At 40.2% G+C, this 14,502-nt stretch overlaps 1 protein-coding gene across 4 annotated transcripts in view; it reads left to right on the forward strand.

Annotated features, from left to right (window-relative positions):
* The window catches only part of fxr1 (fragile X mental retardation, autosomal homolog 1), a 104,831-nt gene that overhangs the window by 61,456 nt on the left and 28,873 nt on the right, over positions 1-14,502 (forward strand). For all 4 annotated transcript variants that reach the window (XM_041217147.1, XM_041217164.1, XM_041217156.1 and 1 more), the window contains exons 12-13: positions 1,315-1,513; positions 8,083-8,292. In XM_041217147.1, the coding sequence (XP_041073081.1) occupies positions 1,315-1,513; positions 8,083-8,292 (409 nt within the window). The remainder of the gene's footprint in view (positions 1-1,314; positions 1,514-8,082; positions 8,293-14,502) is intronic.

Raw genomic sequence — 14,502 nt, forward strand, 5'->3', positions numbered from 1 at the left:
CAAGGACTTTGTTTCACTCCTGAGCCTCATTAAACACCTCTGTTCATAGGGGACTTGAGATCTGCTTATGAGAGTGGCAATGATGCTGAATCTTGATATTATATCTGGCATAGAAGTTCCAAAATGTAAGTCCACAAGGCTGCTCTACCCTCCTCCTCTCACCCACTCCCTTCTCCTTGTTTTCATCATGAAAGTATCTGTCAAAAAAATACATACAGGTGATCAACATAGCGGGCAAAGAAAACAAGGTTGTGCACCTTGCATTTCAGATGTTTCGTTTATTGATTGCATCTATATCCCAAGCAGATCTGTTTTAGCTATTACAGTTAGAAACGATATCACTAGGATTGTAAGATGAACTGAGCTTTCAAGGGCCCCATTACTACAAATGGCTTGTAAGGGTTTACATACCTAATGTTCAAATCATGAACATAACCTAATTTAAATATCTCTGCAAAGATGTGCCATTGTCTTTCCCTTCAATTATCTGAATTTATATGTTTGGATTACCATGTCTATTTTTATTACTTGTAATTAAGATCATAATTTTGACTGCACCAGACAAACCTTAAATTCTTCTGAAATAGAAAAAAATGTGCCTTTTGTGTTATTCTAATGTTGCAATGGGATCTTATGCTTCCTTATCTTTCTTTTAATTCCTCTCTTTGGAGAGGGGTTACTGTTCCTCATTTTATATTTGGTGCATACTGTCTTTGTTTGAGACTGCTCTGTTTATTGAAATTGTGACTGCTTTAATGCATGGAGACATGTCAACTACTGTGTTTAAGCATAATCTATATTTGCAAATGGGCCATCAGTCCAGGATTAAGTGCAAATCTGTTGTACAGAAAATCCTACTGCAAACACAATCTCCATGTACTGTTTGTTGTTTTGCACCATAAATAAATATGGCAGTTTCCCCAGTATAATCAAGTTTTTTCCTCTTATTCTGCTAAGGGACAGTTTCCTCCCACAAAATATTCTGTTAAACAAAAATGCGTTAATAACTTAGTTGACCAGGTAACTCCTGTGGTTTTGCTCATGATGCAAGAACAAACATTGTTTTCTGATGGAGTCTAATGCAGAAATAAAATTCCTCCATTTCTGAGCAGAATGAGAAATGGCACCCTTCTTCCTCCACACTGTTTGTCCTCGTCCCATCTTCCTTTTCTTTCCCCTGGTCCTGCATAACAATAAAACCTCCAGAATTCTTTTTCCTCATAATTAGTACCAATCAAAAATGGTATGATGACTTTCTCAGTTGGTTGAAAGGACAGTGATCTTTCTAATTTGCCATAAATTTATTTGTTTTAGGAAGTAGAGCAGCTGAGAATGGACCGGTTGCAAATTGATGAGCAGCTTCGGCAAATTGGTATGGGGTATAGGCCAGTGACAAGTCGGCCAGAGAAAGATAAGGGCTATATTACTGATGAGAGTACTGCTTCCTCACTTCATGGTAGCAGGTCCTATCGTGGCCGTGGTCGTCGAGGTCCAAATTATACCTCTGGTTACGGTAATTTTAATTAAAATTTTTATTGCATTTTGATTTTGGGCTAAGGTGCTTTAACTGACAAATATATATTCAATACAAAATGGTTGTGGAAATGAAGCAAACAGTTGTTTTTATATAATGTAAAACTAGTTTACATCCTGAGGAAAGCTAGGGAAGAGATATCAGAGTAGCTTCATATAATTGTCCAAAATTCTGAGAAAAAGAAAATTGTCAGGAAAGTGAAAGATTGCAAATGTGACACTCCTCCAAAAACAAGAAAGGAATAAGCCAGGATATTTTAAACCGGTTAGACTTCCTTCCTTTATAGTAAAAGATGAAATTAGAAAGCAGAGAAGGTCAGAGCCTGAGGAATAAAGAATGCAGAAGGAAGTGTTGGGTTGAAAGATGTTACAGAGGCATTGTGGAGCAAGGATTTGGAGGGATTTGATTATGAGAACGTGGATTTTAAATTCTGTGATTTGAGAAGACGGAGCCAATATAGGCCAATGAAGGTGGAGTTTTGGGCATATGGGATATAGTGTGGAATATGATCTAAGCAACTGAGTTTTGGTTAATTGCTGAAAAAAGAGACCTGTCAAAGCTTTTCATCTTGCATTCGTCAAGATACTTCAAGAATACCAAATGTAAAGGGAACATCAATTTATACCGTATGAGAAGAGTGTGCGGATTGGTTAGCAAGTGGATTCAGAGGCATTGCGATAGATGGTGACTGACAGTTAACCGCCAAGCATTATTTGAAATTTAAACTAGGCAGCTTGACCCTGATTGATCGAGGCATTGCCCTGAGGAATGAGTCTGCGAATGGCTGTCACGTACTTTGTTTAGATGAAACAGGCACAATGTTTGTACATCTTTGTCTGCAAAGAGCAGGGCCTCGTGTTAATATATGTAGCCTCCAGTACACGCAAAGGTGCCATACTGTGAGCCCGACTGACCATCTTAAATTGGTTGTCAGCATAATTCTTAGCACATTGAGGATTATTTAGCATATGTCGTTCAATCGTGGAATCACCTCTAATGTTGGACACTGTTTTGAGTTTTGCAAGCATGGTTACAGTCTGTACCTTGCCCATTGCGAACAGCAGCTAGAACATGCTGTTTGATACGATCCGCCAGTCTTTGGGGTGTATGGCCTACATACCTAGCATCACACTGGCACTGAAATTCATATACCACGTTGTTCATTTGTGTGATAGGCAGAATGTCTTTTTGGCTTGCTGGCAGCGACCTGTTAGTGATGAATACCACTCATGTAACTACTGCATAGTGAAACAGCTTGATTTACCTGTTGTTCAAATTTTTGAGATACCTTGCCCTTCAAGGGTAATCTGAGGTAGACTGGGCACATTTCAGGGGCAAAGGTGATGGCCATAGGCTCATTCTATACAGCTTGCACGTTATACAGCATGAAATGATCTTATCAGGGTAGCCATTATCCTGCAGGATACCTTTGATATTATTTCAGCATCAAGCTTGCATGGTGAGCAAATGGCACTTTACCATGGTTAGGCAACTAATCACCAAAGATCTGTCTTCAGGCAGTGAACTTAAGAAGAATATGGAAGCTGGAAAGGTGACATTGGAGGACTCGAGGCTAAAGATATGAAAATGAGAAGTATTTGATCAACAGTGGATATATGGAAGTGATGTTGCAGAGATAAGTGCAAGTGGTCTTGGTGAGGGATAAGATGTAAACTTTGAAGCTGAGCTCAAAATTGCACAGGAAATTAAGATTTTGTATGCCATTATTCAGCCTGATTAAGGGAGGAGGATGGAGTCGGTTGCAAGGAATAAGCAGGGGGTGCAATGATAGCTTTGGTCTTTTTGTACAGTTGGAGGAAAGTTTGACATAGAAGCATAGGAAAGTGCAAGACACATTAAGGCTGTGCAGAGCACTAGTTTTAAAAATTAATCTCTCATCCTTAAATTTATAAGTTTTTAAGGTTTGTGTGTCATAGATTACTCAAAATAGTTTGTAGTACAGAATGTGAACATTGCTGAAAAAAGAGACCTGCTATCAAAGCTTTTCATCTTGCACTCACCAAAACAGCTACACATGATAAATTAACAGTAAAGGGAACAACAGTTTATACTACATGAGAAGAGAGTGCTAAATGGTTGGCCATGGACTCTGATTGGTAGAGGCATTGCCACGGGGGATGCAGCAGAGAACAATTAACTGTTAACTGCCATGCTTTGGTTAAATTCAAACTAGGCAGTTTGACTCTGGTAAAGGCACTGACATGGGGAATGACCCAGTTCCCCTAAGCCCTTGTCTGATGTGAATGGCCTCAAACTTGACCTCTGTTGCAATCTGCTAATGACACTTTGGCATGCCAATACTGCTAAATTGAAAATGATCCTTTGGTTCATTTTCAGTACAAGTCAGAAACATTGGAATAGGAACAGGAGTAGGCCATTCAGCTCCTCGAGCCTATTCCACATTCAATTTGATTTGTACCTCAGTGACCTTTTTGCCATCTCCCTAATACTTTTACCTGACACAAATTTGTTAATTTTAGTCTTGCATTTTTCAATTGACTTAACATCCATAACCTTTTTGAGGGAAAGATTTCCAGGTCTCATCCTTTGTTTGAAAAAATGCTTCTTGATATCATTCCCAACTAGACTAGCTTTAAGATTGTGCCCCCTTCCTCTGTTCTGGATTTTCCTATTGCAGGAAATATCCTATCAAACCTCAAAGCGGTTATATTATTCCTGATGTTCAGGGCCTAGAACTGATTGCAGTAGTGCAGATTCTGTTGAAGGCTCTGTACAACTAAAGCATCATTTCCTCACTTTTGTATGTCAATCCCTTTGAAATACAAAGACAGATATTTTAGTATCTGTGCACTAGCTTTTAAGTGATTTGTGTGCATGCATTTACTTTGTGCTTCTAAACCCTTAACTCCTCCTTTACAGCTCCAAGCCTATCTCAAATAAAATATTCCAGTTTCTTTCTCGGGTGACTTCACACTTCCTCATTTTGAAGCCCCCCCCACCACAGTTTTACCCACTCAATTATTCTGCCTGTCTCTTTGAAACTTCATGTTCCCAACTATACAACTTACTGTGCTTCCTAACTTAAGTGTTATTTGCAAACTTGGATAAAGAATTAAGTCATTATCTTTTGTTATGATCCTGAATGAGACTAGTAACTTTTCTTGTGGAAAAAGAAATCCAAAATCCCAGTTGTTTACTGAAGGAATGAAGCCACAAGGTTCCACAGTTAAAACAGAAGAATTTTAATTGTACAAGAGTCAAACAAAGCAAACACTAAATACTATTTTAGATAATGTCCTATACGCTAAAACCCATAATCATCATAAGTTAAACTTGAATCAACAGCCTAATTGTGATCAATTATAACCTATAAATTACACATTAAATGGCAGATATGACTAAGACAGATCTTACATATTTGCTCAGCAGCCCACTCAACATGTAGGTCATTAATCTCAGTCACAAAATCCTTCAAAACTATCTCTTCCTCAGGAAGAATTTTGGCTCCTCTTCTAGGACTTAGCCTGATCCCAGCCAACAGAAGAGCACAACTAACCTGAGTTCCACGAGTTCAGTGTTCACCAAAAATGGCACAAATCTGTAGAACAGCGTCAACTCGGTCTGGATAACATAGGACCCCTAATGTTTCCTTCAAGTAGCAGAAACACTGCAGCAACTTATTCTCCACTTCTGGATCTAGCCCCTGTCACCTTCAGCTTGCGTGTACTGCACCACTGGACTTATCAACTTTTACTGATCTCTGAAGGCTCTGTCTCCTTTTATATAGTTTCAACCAGATGTTTTGGTTTCCAATCTCAGTTTTAGCCTTTGTTTTCTTAGAAACTGAGGGGGTCGGTTTCCCTTTTCAGTTAGGGTCTGTCTCAAAATACACAAGCTTTGACCACAGATTCCATCTCGCTATCTTGTGAAAAGCTGAGGCCCCAGTACAGATCCCTGGACAACACTACTTGTTACATCCCACCAACCGGAGACAGTTCCCTTTTGTCTTTATTGTTTGTCATCTTCTCCCAACCAATTATTAAACTATATCACAAGGATGCGTCCAATTTTGTATGTTTTCATTTTTTTCTAATCTAATCTTATTGAACAGCTTTTGAAAGTCCATATGACCAACATGCAAAGACACTTCTTTATCCACCATGTCAGTGACCTCCTCAAAAGAAACAGGATTTTATGCTTCTTATTGTAAAAGGTTGCTGAGTCATCCTTATGTACCTTTTTAAAGTTTACCACCCTTGCCATGCCTTCTTCGCACACTAACTGCCTGTGTTACAGATTATCAGGAACCTTGCTGAAATCTAAGAACAAATCCATAGATTTTCCATTGTTTAAAAATGTCTGAGTTCCTTAAAGAACTTCAGTAAATCTGCTGCTCAAGACTGCCTTCTCAGAAATCCATGCTGACATCTACTTTGTGCATCACACTTGTTCGGATTTTTCATTATTCCACCTTTCAGTATCATTTCTTATATTTTACTTACAATTGATTTTAGACTCACTGGTGTGAAGATTCCTGAATCGTCCCCATACCCCTTTTAATAATGTTTGGGGTTATACCGTTCTCTTTTCAGTCCTTGGACATTAGCACCATTTCTGATGATTGCCTGAAGATGATAAGATGATGACTGACTTTGCTCTTTAACTATCCTTGTCTATCTGGACCTAGTATCTTGACTTTATTTTACCGCTTTAGGCTATTAGTAACTGCATTATCAAGAATTTCTATTACTTTTATTACTACTTCAACTTGTATGCTGCAGAGACTGCTCGTGATTTCAAATATATTTATAGAAAATGCTTTGACACTTTTTAAGATTATTGCTTCACTGCCCATTTTCTTTAATTTCCTTTTATCCTTCACAATTCACTGCTCCATGAAGCTTTGCACTTTGGGAGCAATGTTTTTGCCTTTCTTCCCTGCCTTACTTCCAAAATTATGCATAATGGTCCTTTCCCTGTGTGATATGTATCTCTTAAGTATTCTACAGTATTTCTCAATATTAATTTTTCTTCCTTGCTGTTTCTCTCCATTGGTGCTATTATTCCAAGATTAATCCCCTCAATCTGCCTTTCTAAATTGTTTCTATTAAACTCATTCATTGTTTTTGTCATAAATCAAACAAATCCACCGTAACTTTGTCACTGTCAAAATTTTCTCTTGGCATTTCCTCTGTCACCACCTGTTCTTTGCTTATTACCAGATCCAATAATGACCCTGTTCAAATGGGCCCTGACAAGTTGTTTCACGAAACATTTCATATTCTATCCGTGATCACATTTTCAAATGATTGTTTTAGGTAGGTCTGACCACGTAGCTTTGGTTGTGTTGGCTAGATGTGTCTAGGTATCCCTAAAATGCATCTAAATATGGCCTGTCATCAAGGAAGCCAAGAATTGGACCTTGGAGACTTATAGCAGTGTTAATGGATTTGGGAATGTTTACTGAGATTATTGAAAGCAAAGCTAATGGGTAAAGTGAAATTATTGGACCATCTATATATGGTGAGTCATATTCTACGAGTCTGTTCTGGAATTTTATTGTTTATTATGTGTACATAAATGATTTGGACTTGGAAACTAAGGGACCAATATTCAAATTCGATGATTCCAAAGGTGTGGTTCTCTGGGGGACTGAGGGGGTAGGGATTGGTGGTGGCAGGTGGTGTTGCAAATTGTGAATGATTGATTGTGAAATAATATAGGAAGGCTAGCTCCACTTGCAGCGCAGGTGACAGATGCAGGTAGTATCGAAAAATGGGAAATATCACCTTTTGGAAGCAAGAATAGGGAAAGGAAATGGGGTAAATGTAAATGGTCCCTACCTTGGTGTGCAAACACAAAAGTTATTAAATATGGCAATGCAAGGACAAAATTCCTTAAAAAGGCAATTGGAAAATTAGCTTTTGGATTTTTGAATACAAAAGCAAGATAATCTTGACCTTATACAAGAAGGTTGGTTGGAATATAAAAGGTCTGTGAATTTCTCCAAGAACTTCAGTAGATCTGCTGCTCAAGACCACCTTCCCATAAACCCATACTGACTTTCAGTTAGTGCACCCTACTTGTTCAGATTTTTCCATCTTTCGTGGTGTTACTGAGATAACGTAATGCAGTGTAGAAAATCCAGGGAATGCACCACTACAGGTTAGAATGTTGGTTGGAATATAAAATGGCAATTAGAAGGATTTGGTGGAGGCTCATTCAGATGTTACCAAGGATGAGAGATTTGACAAATTAGAGCTTTTCGCTGGAGCTGAGATTAAAAGATGACCTGATTAAAAAATCATCAAGATTATACAGCTTCTCAGATCAATCGTGATCATTTGTTTCTGCTAGTCAATATTGCAAGAAGGCACAAGTTTAAGATAATCCCAAACAATTCAAGGGCACGTTAGACAGATTGTACAGAATTTGGCTGTATGGCCTTTCAGATGACTTGGAGCTTTTTTTTTGGAGTGTTATTGGACAACAACACAGATTGTATATGGACTCCAATGTCTTATGTTGTTCATAACTACAGTTTATTATATTTATTGGTGGTACAGGTACAAATTCAGAATTATCAAATGCTTCAGAGACTGAATCTGAACGAAGGGATGAATTAAGTGATTGGTCACTGGCTGCTGAAGATGATCGGGATTCAAGACCACATCGTGATAGTCGAAGGCGGCCTGGAGCAGGGAGAGGGCGAGGCGGAGGGCAATCCAACAGAGGCCGTGGGGGACCACGAGGTGGACATTCATCTATTAGTTCAGGTAAGTTTTTTTTTAAGCACATCTTTAATCCAGTTTAGTCTGAAAATAGTGCCATTTGTACTGCAACCTTGACTGCATTTTTGACAATGATGTAAATGGCCAGCTGTGATTATACAGCACAGTCAGATCTATGTTGAATGGGGAAAAGACACATCTATTTAAAAGCAGATTATGTAGGAGCAGGAGTAGGCCATTCAGTTCCTCAAGCCTGCTCTCCCATTCAACCAGATCATGGCTGACCAGCTATCTCAACACCAGTTTTCTGTGCTATCCCCTTTTCCCTGATGTCATTAGGATCTAGAATTCTATTGATCGATTTCTTGAACACACTGACTGAGCTTCCACAGCTCCCTGAGGTAGAAAATTCCAAAGATTCACTACCCACTGAGTGAAGAAATTCCTTCTCATCTTAGTTCTAAGTGGCTTGCCCCTTATTCTCAGACTCTGTCTCCTGGTTCTCGATCCTATCTGCACGCCTGCACCCGCGCCGCGCCCCCAACCCCAAACCCAGGCAGGGGAAACATCCTTTTGGTATCTAACCTGTCTAGCCCCTTATGAATTTTGTACACTTCAATGAGATCACCTCTCATTCTTCTAAACTCTGGGGAAGCCAAGTTTATTCTCTTCATAGACAGTCCTGCCATCCCAGGAATTAGTCTGGTGAACTTCCCCTGCACTTGCTCTTTGGCAAGTATATCCTTCCTTGGGTAAGAGGACCAAAACTGTATATAATACCCCAGGTGTGGCCCAGCCAAGGTTCTATAAAATTGCAGCAAGACATCTTTACCTCTGCATTCAAATCCTCTTGCGATAAAGGCCAACATATCATTTGCCGCCTTTATTGCTTGCTGCACCTGCAGGTTAGCTTTCGATTACTTAATAATGAACATCGACACCCAGGTTCCTTTGGACAGCATCACTTCCCAATCTCTCTCCATTTTCAGAATTCTCTGCACCTCCGTTCCTCCTACCAAAGTGGATAACTTTACACTTATCCACATCATGTTTCATCTGCTATGTTCTTGCCCGCTCACTAAGCCCGTCCAAATCTGCTTGAAACCTCTTTGCATCACCCTCACAACACACATTCTCACCTAGTTTTGTGTCACCTGCAAACTTAGAAGTATTAAATTTCATTCTCACATCCAAATCACTGATATAGACTGTGAGCTGTGCTGAAATGTATCCAAGTACTGATCCTTGCAGTACCTTATTAGTTACAGCTGGAAAACCTGACAATGATCTGTTTATTCCTACTCTGTTTTTCAGTTTTCTTAAAATATAGATGAAGTCCCTCATCCTTGTGCCATTCTAGCAAATTCCTCTGCATCCTCTGTTAAGACCCTGACATCTTTCCTCGAGTGCTGTGCCCAGAATTGGACACACTACTCCACCTGAGGCCTCACCAGTGTTTTATAAAGGTTGAGCATAACTTCCTTGCTTTTCTAAACTATTCCTTGATTTATAAACTCAATGATTGATTGATATATTGATATATAATAGCCTTCTTAACTTGACCTCCCATCTTAAGAGATTTCTGTTTGTAAACTTTTAGTTCTCTCTTGAGTGCTGCTTGGTAGCCTGGAGCTGCTGGTAAGTTTTTCAGTGAAAAGTGCTAGTGTAATACTTCTTTTCAGTTCCTAGGTGGTGGGAAGTGTAGAAAATCCAGGGGGTTGCAACATTACAGTTACATTGCAGTTGGTGTCTGTGATGCCACACTTCATACCAGTGAGAAATTAGAATCGCAGATTTGTTACATCACAGAAGGAGGCCATTAATCCTGTCATGTCTGCATCAGCTCTACATAGCAGTAGTATATCTAGTGCCACTCCCCTGGCTTCTGTAGTCCTGCACATTCTTCCTTTTCTGGTAACAATCCACTTCCCTCTTGAATGCCTCGATTGAACCTGCCTCCACCACACTGTATTCCAGATTCTACTACTCACTGTGGGGGGAAAAAAAATCCCCATGTTCCCATTGCTGCTTATGCAAGTAACCTTAAATTTGTGCTGTCTTGTTTTTGATCCTTCCACCAATAGGAACAACTTTCCCCTTTGTACTCTGCCCAGACCCTTCGTGATTTTGAATATCTCTTATCAAATCTCTTCTCAACTTTCTCTTTTCCAAGGAAAACAGTCCCAGTTCTCCTGTCTATCTGTGTAACAGAAGTTCCTCGTCCCTGGGACCATTCTTGTGAATGCATCAAGAGTGCAGAGAAGATTCACATGTTTCCTAAATTCTGGTACCCAGACTGGATGTAATTCTCTAATTGAGGCTAAACTAGTGTTCTATACTGATTTAACATAACATCCTTGCTTTTATACTCTGTGCCCCTATTAACAAAGCCCAGGATGCTGTATGCTTTATGAACTGCTCTCTCAACCTGTCCTGCCACTTTCAATGATTTATGTGTGTCTACACCTGAGTCCCTCTGCTCCTGCACCCCCGTATTCTTCCTACCAAAATTAATCACTTCACACTTCCGTGCGTTAAATTTCATCTGCCAGTTTTCTGCCCATTCCATCAAACTGTCTGTTCTTTTCAAGTTCTACACTATCCTCCTCAAAGATCACAACACTTCCAAGTTTGGTATCATCTGTAAATTTTGCCCTGTACACTGAGGTCTAGGCCATTAACACATATCGGGAAGAGCAAGGGTCCCAACACCAAGCCCTGGGGAGCTCCACTACAAACTTTCCTCCAATCTGAAAAACATTCAGTCGTTCACTTGTCTCTGTTTCATGTGACTCAGCCAATTTTTTATCCATGTTGCTACCGAACCCTTTATTACGTGAGCCAAAATTTTGCGCACAAGCCTGTTGTGTGGCAATTTTATTAAATGCCTCCTGGAAGTCCATGTACATAACATCAACAGCATTAACCTCATCAACCTTCTCTGTTACCTAATCAAAAAATTTCAAGCTAGTTAAATATAGGCCCAGCTGGGGGAATCCCTCGAAAGTCCTCACTCAAGGACTGCACGAGAAGTTTCAACTTCAGTTGGGCATCTGGATTTGGAATCCTCTGAAACTCCAATTTAAAGTAGGCGATTTTAAGGATTAAAACCAGTTCTAACTCCTGGCTAACTATACTACTGACCCCACCCCTTCTCCCTGATCCCCTATTGGACCCCACAACTTCCCCCTGACCAACCTGCTTACCACCACCCCCCCCCCACCAAATGTGTTGTAAAAAGGGGTATGGCTTCATGAACCTCAATGCTCCTGCACTACACTGAAGGATTCTGGGAGCAGGTAGGCTCCACGTTTCTCAGCAGACCTAGAGGTCTGGGCAAGAACTGTGGAGCTCCAGTTTAAGGTAAGAAAATAGGAGCAGAGTAGCAAACTGACAGTGATTGCCACTTCATGGAAGATTCGGCCCATGATTCGCCCTTAATAAATCTGTGCTGGCTTTCCTTAATTAACCCACATTTGCCCAAGTGGCAATGTATTTTGTCCCGCATTATCATTTCTAGAAGCTTCCCCACCACTGAAGTTAAACTGACTGGCCTAACGTTTGTAATTCTCCAGACCTCTGGAAACACCTATGTTGAAGGAAGATTGGAAAATATTGGACAGTGCCTCCGCAATTTCCACTCTCACTACCCTCAATATCTTTGGATGCAGCCCATCGGGACCTGGTGCTTTACCTGCTTTAAGTACAGACAGCCTATCCAATTCCTCTTCCTTATCAATTTTAAATCCTTCTGGTGTCTCAATTACATCCTTGTTCACTGTGATCTGCTCAGCGTCTTGTTCATAGGTAAAGTAAGATGCAAAATATTAACTTAATACCTCAACCATACTCCCTGCCCCCATGTGTAAATACCCCTTTTGGTCCCTAATCAGCCCCACACCTCCTTTATCACCCTTTTATTATCTATAATCCTGTAGAAGACTTTTGGATTCCCTTTAACAACAGCTGCTAGTCTCTTTTCATATTCTCCCTTTGCTTCTTTTTGCTTTTTTACTTCCCTTCTGAACCTTCTATATTCAGCCTGCTTCTTGATTGTATTGTCTGCCTGACATCTGTCATAAGCACAGTTTTTTTTCTTCTTCAAGTTAATCTCTATCTCTTTTGTTATCCAGGAGCTCTGGATTTGTTTGCCCTGCATTTCGTGGGAATATACCTTGTCTGTTCCTGAACCAAGTCTTCTCTAAAGGCAGCTCATTGTTCAGATACCATTTTGCCTGCCAACCTTTGAGTCCAGTTGGCCTGTGCCAGATCTATTCTCTCCCTATTGAAGTTGACTTTCCCCCAGTTAATTATTCTTATTCTGGATTATTCTTTGTCCTTTCCATAGTCAGCCTTATGACACAATGATCACGATCCCCTAAATGTTCCCCTACTGACACGTGATCCACTTGGCCCACCTTATTCCCAAGAACCAGGTTTAGCAGTGCCTCCTCTCTTGTTAGACTGGAAACATACTGCTATAGAAAATTTTCCTGAACACGCACTCTGAACTCTTGATACTCTTTTGCCTTTTACACTACTACAATTCCAGTTTATATTATGATAATTAAAACCTCCCATTTTAACTAGTCTATAATTCTTGCATCTCTCTGTAATTTCCTTGCAGGTTTGTTCTTCTACATCTTTCCCACTGGCTGATGCTCTATAGACTACACCAAGCACTGTAATCGCACCTTTTTTGTTCCTTAGCTCCAGCCAAACAGATTCTGTCCTTGACCCCTCTGGGACATCCTCATTCTCCAGCCCTGGAATGTTATCCATACAATCACCTCCCCTCCCTCTTTTTCCTATCTTGCCTGAACACATTGTATCCAGGAATATTATGCCCAAGCCTGCCCTTCTTTGAACCAGGTCTCTATTACAGCTGCAACATATATTTCCTCGTGGCGACCTGCCCCTGTAACATTCAAACATATGAAATTGGAGCAGAAGTAGACCATTTGGCCCCTTGAGCCTGTTCTGCCATTCAAAAAGATCTTGTCTGATGGTTTTGTTTTTGAGTTCTACATTCCCATCTACCCCTGATAACCTTTGACTCCCTTGCCTAACAAGAATCTGTCTACCACTGACTTAAAAATATTCAGTGATCCCACTTTCACTGCCTTCTGAGGCAGTGTTCCAATGTTGCACAACCCTCAGAAAAAATTCTCCTCGTCTCTTTCCTATAAGGGTGACCTTTCATTTTAAAGCATTGCCCCCTAGTTCTGGACTCACCCACAACAGGAAACATCCTTTCTACGTCCACTGTGTCCAAGTCATTCAGGGTCTTCTGTACTTAATCAAGTCACCCCTCACTCTTCTAAACTCCAGTGGAAACCAGCCCAGCCTGTCTAACCATTCCTCATAAGACAATCTGCTCATTCCAGGTATAAATCTAGTAAACCTCCTCTGAATCATCTCCAACACATTTATATCCTTCCTTAAATAAGAAGACTAAAACTGCACAAGTATTCGAGATGAGGTCTCACCAATTTCCTGTATAACTGAAATGTAACATCTTTACTATTATGTTCAATTCCTCTCCTAATAAAGGATAGCATTCCATTAGCTGCCTTGATTGCATGCTGTACCTGCATTCTAACTTTTTGTGACTCATGCACAAGAACACTTTGATCCCTCTGCACCTCAGAATTCTGCAGTTCTCCGTTTAAGTAATACTTTGCTTTTTTATTCTTCCTGCCAACTTCACATTTTCCCACATTGGACTTTATCTGCCAGATTATTGCCCACTCTTTCAACCTATCTATGTCCGTCTGCAACCTCCTTTTGTTTTCTTCACAACACACTTTTTCCTACCTATCTTTGTGTCATCTGCAAATTTAGCTACTATGCCTTTGCTCCCCTCATCTAAGTCATTGATGTAAATTGTAGAAAGTTGAGGCCCAGCATGGACCCCAACAGGACTCCACTAGTCATATCCTGCCATTCAGACAAAGACCCATTTATGCATACTCTGTTTGCTGCCAGCCAGCCAATCTTCTATCTAGTCTAATGTATTACCCCCTACATCATGAGCTTTTATTTTCCGCAGTAACCTTTGATGTGGCACCATATCAAATGCTTTCTGGGAATCCAAGTACAGAACATTTACAGGCTCTCTTTTATCTACAGCACATATTACTCCTTCAAATAACTCACCAGTCTTAATGTGCCACTCCGAGCTCACCTAATAACTTAGTGTTTCCTCCTTTCCTATCCAATATGGAACTATTCCCTTCTCTAGCATTGCTTAGT

This window comes from Carcharodon carcharias, chromosome 2 (genome assembly GCF_017639515.1).
Source record: "Carcharodon carcharias isolate sCarCar2 chromosome 2, sCarCar2.pri, whole genome shotgun sequence".
In the NCBI taxonomy this organism is placed as follows: domain Eukaryota; kingdom Metazoa; phylum Chordata; class Chondrichthyes; order Lamniformes; family Lamnidae; genus Carcharodon; species Carcharodon carcharias.